The sequence below is a fragment of the Rattus norvegicus genome, chromosome 4 (assembly GCF_021556685.1).
Source record: "Rattus norvegicus strain SHRSP/BbbUtx chromosome 4, alternate assembly SHRSP_T2T, whole genome shotgun sequence".
NCBI classification, from domain to species: Eukaryota; Metazoa; Chordata; class Mammalia; order Rodentia; family Muridae; genus Rattus; species Rattus norvegicus.
In genome coordinates this window covers 32173835-32180000 of record NC_141537.1, presented here as the reverse complement: position 1 = coordinate 32180000, position 6166 = coordinate 32173835, and the positions used below count along the sequence as shown (strand labels likewise).

Sequence of the window (6166 nt, the reverse complement as noted above, 5' to 3'; positions counted from 1 at the left end):
CTTTACATTATTCTTTATTCTTAGAATTGCTTTGGCCTGTTCAGATCATTACCATATTTCCTGACCAGTTTGAGTTTAAGAATATTAAGTTTTGTGGATGTTCATATGTTTAAAGTTTAAATAAAACATTATTCTACAAAAAAAGATAATTTTGTTTCTGAAGATTGTTTTTTTAAGTTACAAAATCCCAACTTCCACATAGGTAAGTCTTAAAGGGAACATTATCAAAGACAAGGAATGTGTCACCTGTCAAATAGATACTGCTTATTTCAGAATCACAATTACAATTGCATGTGAAATGGGAAATACTCAGGTGTAATATGTACTATAGAATGACTGCCATATGGTTTAAAGTTACTCTTAAAAGTTATATAATTTGTATGAGGTTACATTCCAAGTTGCCTGTGTGTTTTCCATGATAAAGTATAATGCTAAGATATTGTCATATTACTTTTCTCAGGGAACAACCTTGAAGCTTGGACATGGATAGGCACGTAACTCAACCTAAATTGATCAAAGACTGGACCAAAGAACACGTAAGAAAATGGATTACTGAAGACCTTAAAATTGATGAGAAATATGCCCAAATCGTGTTTGAAGAAGAGGTAACAGGGATGGTCCTGCAGGAACTAACTGAAAAGGATCTTAGAGAAATGGGCTTGCCACGGGGTCCAGCACTTCTGATAAAACGTATGTATAACAAACTAATTAGTTCCCCTGAAGGTCACAATCAAGATTCCAGACAATTAAATAATAAAACACTCTCTATAAATGAACAACCAAAAAAGAGTAACAGTGAAGAAGAAAACTCAATTTCATCGAACAGTGACTTTGGTCTTAGAGAGACAGGGCAGAATGAAGAACAAGAACCAAGTATTATGAAAGTAAACACATTAGGTGATGTAGAGACTAAAGACATGAAAGATAATATGCCCAAATCAGAACAGATGTCTTGCATGCCACACCCTTTTAATTTTGCCCATGATGCCAAACGATACATAGAACATTCTATTTTACGAGTGGCTGAGACAGGGCCACTCAATCTCATTGACCCAGTTCATGAATTCAAAGCCTTCACAAACACAGAGACAGCCACACAAGAGCAAATGAAGATGAAATTCAGCAACGAGACGTTCCGATTTGCAGCAGCTTGCATGAATACACGTACCAATGGTACTATCCATTTTGGAGTAAAGGACAAACCACATGGGGAAATTGTTGGTGTGCAAGTCACCAGTAAAGACATCTTTATTAACCACTTCAATGTGATGATCACCAAGTATTTTGAAGACAGTGATATCCATGAAGCCAGGGCGTGTATCCGGGAACCAAGGTTTGTGGAAGTCCTTCTGCTGAACAATACACAATCTAATAGATTTGTCATCGAGGTGGATGTTATTCCCAAACATTCTATATGTCAAGAAAAGTATTTCTACGTCATGTTGCAAACTTGCACAGGTACAACATGGAAACAAAGCAAAGATACTTCATTGTTTGTGAGAGAAGGAGCTAGCTCTCGGGATATCCTGGGCAACCCCAAACAACGGGATAGAGAGTTCAAAAAATTTCTTGAGAATTTAAAGATGTCGATAGCATCTAGAAAAGCAGCGGAAGAATGTATGGTGGTATCTAAGAAAGACAGTGAAGGACTAAAACTGTCTAAACTTTTGACCAGACACCAAGGCTCACTTGATAAATCTTACTATGATTGGTACATTCTTGTAACAAATTCCTGTGTACCAACGCAAATGGAGCACTTAGATTTTATAAAGGAAATTAAATTGTTTGCTGTGCTAGATTTTGATCCTTACTCTCACATCAAGGGAGTGGTCAAAGCTTACAGAGAAAGCAGGGTAGCAAACCTTCACCTACCCAGTCATTATGAGGAAAAAACTACCATAGAAGAGAAAATTTCCACTCTGAAACTTTATGAGCAGCCCAGTTGGATCTTCTGTAATGGCAGAGTAGACTTGTCATGTCAACCTCTAGAGCCACATTTATGGCAGAGAGATAGAGCTTCTGGCGTTAGAAAGCTTATTTCATTCCTCACAGATGGAAATATAATAGCAAGGGGGAAGGTTTTGGTGGTGTTTCTCTTACTTTCTCCAGTAGAAAATCAAAAGGATCCACTCCTTGAGACTTTCTGTGCTTTCTATCAAGTTTTTAATGGAATGGATAATATGTTATGCATCTGTGTAAACCCAAGTATCTACCAACAATGGAGTGATCTCCTACAAGTAAGACTAGAAATCAAAGATGATTTAGCAAAACATAGCATTTCCACTTTAAACATAGAACTGGTCAACAGCACCATCCTCAAACTGAAATCAGTGATTCAGTCTTCAAGGAGATTTTTGCCCTCCTGTGGTTCCTCCTCAGTTATTCTGGAGAAAATGGATGAAGACATCATGAGTGCATTGGAAATCCTCTGTGAAAATGAGTGTAGAGACACAGACATAGAGAAAGATGAATCTCAATTCCTAGAATTTAAGAAATTGAGAGAAGAACACTTTTATCGAGGAGGCAGAGTATCCTGGTGGAACTTTTATTTTTCTTCTGAAAACTATTCTTCAGCTTTTGTAAAAAGAGATAATTTTGAAGAGCTAACAACTTTAATACAGCAGTGTGCAGACTCTCCTAAACCAGTATTTGCCAAAGTCATCAACTTGTACCATCACCCAGGCTGTGGAGGTACAACATTGGCTATGCATGTTCTTTGGGACTTAAAGCAGAAGTTCCGGTGTGCTGTCTTGAAAAACAAAGCAACCGATTTTATAGAGATTGGAGAGCAAGTAAGCAAGCTTATCAGCTACAAGGCTTCCAGCCACCAGGATTACATTCCCGTTCTTCTCCTTGTGGATGATTTCGAAGAACAACAGAACACCTATATTCTACAGAATGCCATCAATTCCTTTATAGCAGAAAAGGGTGTGAGATATGAAAAAACTTTAGTAATCATCCTAAACTGTATGAGATCTCAGAATCCAGATGAAAGTGCAAAATTAGCTGATAGCATTTCACTAAAATACCAACTCTCTCCAAAAGAAAAAAGAGCCTTTGAGGCCAAACTGCAGGAAATAGAAAAGGAGTACAAGGACTGTGAAAACTTTTATTCCTTCATGATCTTGAAAGACAATTTTGATACAACTTATATAAAGAATGTAGTGAAGAATACACTGAAGGACCTGGATGCTCACAGCAGAAAAGCCCAGTTCATTTCTTATCTGGCATTACTGAACACTTACGTTATAGATTCTACCATTTCAGTATCACAGTGTGAAATATTTTTGGGAATCACTTACACAATTAAACGTGGAAAACCCGAAACTGTAGAAGACAACATGGGAACCTATTCTACACTTCTTATTAGAACCGAAGTTTCAGATTATGGGAGGTATGCTGGGATACGTATCATTCACCCTCTAATTGCCATTCACTGTTTAAAAGAACTGGAAATGAGCCACGGAATGGATAAGTGTCAGATTGCACTGAATATGCTAGAAGAGAACATATTCTATGATTCTGGAATAGGAAGAGACAAATTTAAGCACGATGTGCAAACTCTCTTGCTTACGAGACAACGCAAGGAGCATGGAGCTGAAATAGACACACTGTTTTCCCCATTCATTGAAGAATTGCAGAATGAGCAAACTGAAAAGGTCTTGACTGCAGGAAGTGACCGATTCCCACAAAATGCATTCATTTGTCAAGCTTTAGCAAGACACTTCTATCTTAAAGAGAAGAACTTTAGCACTGCTCTGGTCTGGGCAAATCAGGCCAAAAGGAAAGCACCTAAGAATTCCTATATTTCAGACACACTTGGTCAAGTTTACAAAAGTGAGATCAGACAGTGGTTAAGCAAAAATAGCACGTGTAGAAGCATTAGTGTGGATGATTTAACACGCTTCCTAGAAGTTGCTGAAAAGGCTTCGAAAGCCTTCAAAGAGTCTCAGGAACAAACTGATAGTAAAGACTATGAAATTGAGGTCTGGTCACCACAGAAGTCCCAAAGAAGATATGACACATACAATACAGCTGGCTTCTTTGGGGAAATAGAAGTGGGTCTTGACACTATCCAGCTTCTTCAGCTCACACCTCTTTTCCATAAAGAAAATGAAATGTCAAAAGAATCTATGGCACAGTTTTTATCTGGAAAGGGGACCATCCCTCCTGACCCTAAAGGTGAATATTATGTTGTTCTCAACAAATTTAAATCCTTCCTACAGAATTTACAGTCAGATTTGAAAAGATGCTTTGATTTTTTTTTGGATTATATGGGTCTTCTGAAACCAAGGAACACCCCAAAAGAATTGACAGAACTCTCACTAAGTAAGAAAGTCAGCCGCTGTTTCAAGAAATATGCAGATCTTTTCTGCCAGGAGTTACAGGGCAAAGAAGATCTCTTACTGCAAGAGGAGAACTGTAGGAAGCGCATAAAAGCTTGGCGAGCAGATACATTTTCAGGACTCCTTGAATATCTTAACCCAAACCACAAAGAAGCGAACAACATGGAAAATATAGTGGAACACTATACCTTCCTATTACAGCATACCTTAAACAAGCAATTGTCAAAGGCACTGATAAAGGACACACAAAATTTCATTTTGGCCAACATTATTCTCAGTTGTCTAAAGCCCAGTTCCAAGCACATCCTGCCATTTAGCACACTGAAAAAAAAGCTCAGAGAGGTCCTGCAGATTGTGGGACTAACTCATTCGTATCCTGACCCTTATTTCCTGGCCTGTCTCCTATTCTGGCCAGAAAACAAAGAGCTAGATCAAGATTCCTCACTGATAGAAAAGTATGTCTCATCCTTGAATCGATCTTTCAGGAGACAGTACAAGCACATGTGTAGGTCCAGGCAGCCAAGCACACTCTTCTACTTGGGGCAGAAGAAGGGTCTTAACAGTCTTGTTCACAAGGCTGAAATCGAGCGCTACTTCAGTGAAGTACAAGATTCAAATTCTTTCTGGCAGAGTGGAGTAGTGTGGGAAAAAGGAGAGGTCAAAGACATCCTACGCCTGCTGGATGGCCAGGCTGAAGGCAAACTAATCTCACTAGAATATGGAACAGAGGCAAAAATAAAAATACCCGTGACTTCTGTGTATTCTGGTCCACTCAGAAGTGGAAGGAACATAGAGAGAGTGTCCTTCTACCTTGGATTTTCCATTGAGGGCCCTCTGGCATATGGCATAAAAGTAATATGAGGAGGTATATTAGTTCAACAATGTTATTTTGCATCTCTCATTGTACTTACTCTTCCTAGCCCATAGAATTTGCATGGCATTATTGGCTTAATTATAATCACACAGTTTGCTTCTTTTTCTCTGAATCAGTTCTGGAAAACTTTGTAAGACAGGGAATATATCCATACCACAGAGCTTGGCCACAAGCAACAGTCATTCCATATCCTCGTTATGCACTCCCAAGTAGATATATTTCAGTTGGTCCCTGAGTCACACTCTAACTGGTCAATAAAAATCTGTTGTAAATTAATTGACTTTTTGAATTATTTCTTCATTATCACACCAGGGATTTAACTAAGAAGAGGCTGAAAGTAGGGCAAGACAGACAGTCCAGCAGTTAAACACACTTGCTACTCTCACAGAGGATATGAGTTCAGTTCCCAAAACCCACATCAGTGGCTCACAACCTCTTAAATTTGGCACAAGGGGATCTAATGTCCATCTGCACCACCACTGTGGCAATATACATATGCTCATGTGTGCATGTGTGTACAAGCCCATGTGCGCGCGCGCACACACACACACACACACACACACACACACACACAAGGGGAGAGAGAGAGAGAGAGAGAGAGAGAGAGAGAGAGAGAGAGAGAGAGAGAAACTTTAAAAACTAGACGCAAGCAGAGTTTCAGAGATCTCTACTCTTGAGTGAGCTGGAATTTTATACATAAATACTAAGATCTTAACATATTTATATATGAGTAATTGGTGTGTGAGTGTCTATATGAGAGTGTGTGGGCAGGGGAGAGAGGGGGGAAGGCAATGCCTGGGGCAGGTTATTGTGACTTCAAGCACCCAGAGGTCCACCCACCTCTTACTAACACTTGGTATTAGAAATAGCTTCTGTGTAAAGTACATTCATTGTACTCAGCTCTCTATTAAGCTCTCTCAGTGCATACATATATCTATACACACAA

General features: G+C 39.0%; 1 protein-coding gene across 10 annotated transcripts in view; it reads left to right on the top strand.

Annotated features, from left to right (window-relative positions):
* Positions 1-5496, top strand: part of Samd9l (sterile alpha motif domain containing 9 like) — a 14357-nt gene extending 8861 nt beyond the window's left edge. For all 10 annotated transcript variants that reach the window (NM_001419900.1, XM_087655458.1, XM_087655466.1 and 7 more), the window contains one exon: positions 461-5496. In NM_001419900.1, the coding sequence (NP_001406829.1) occupies positions 483-5207 (4725 nt within the window). In that variant the 5' untranslated portion in view covers positions 461-482 and the 3' untranslated portion in view covers positions 5208-5496. The remainder of the gene's footprint in view (positions 1-460) is intronic.
* The last annotated feature ends 670 nt before the right edge of the window (positions 5497-6166 follow it).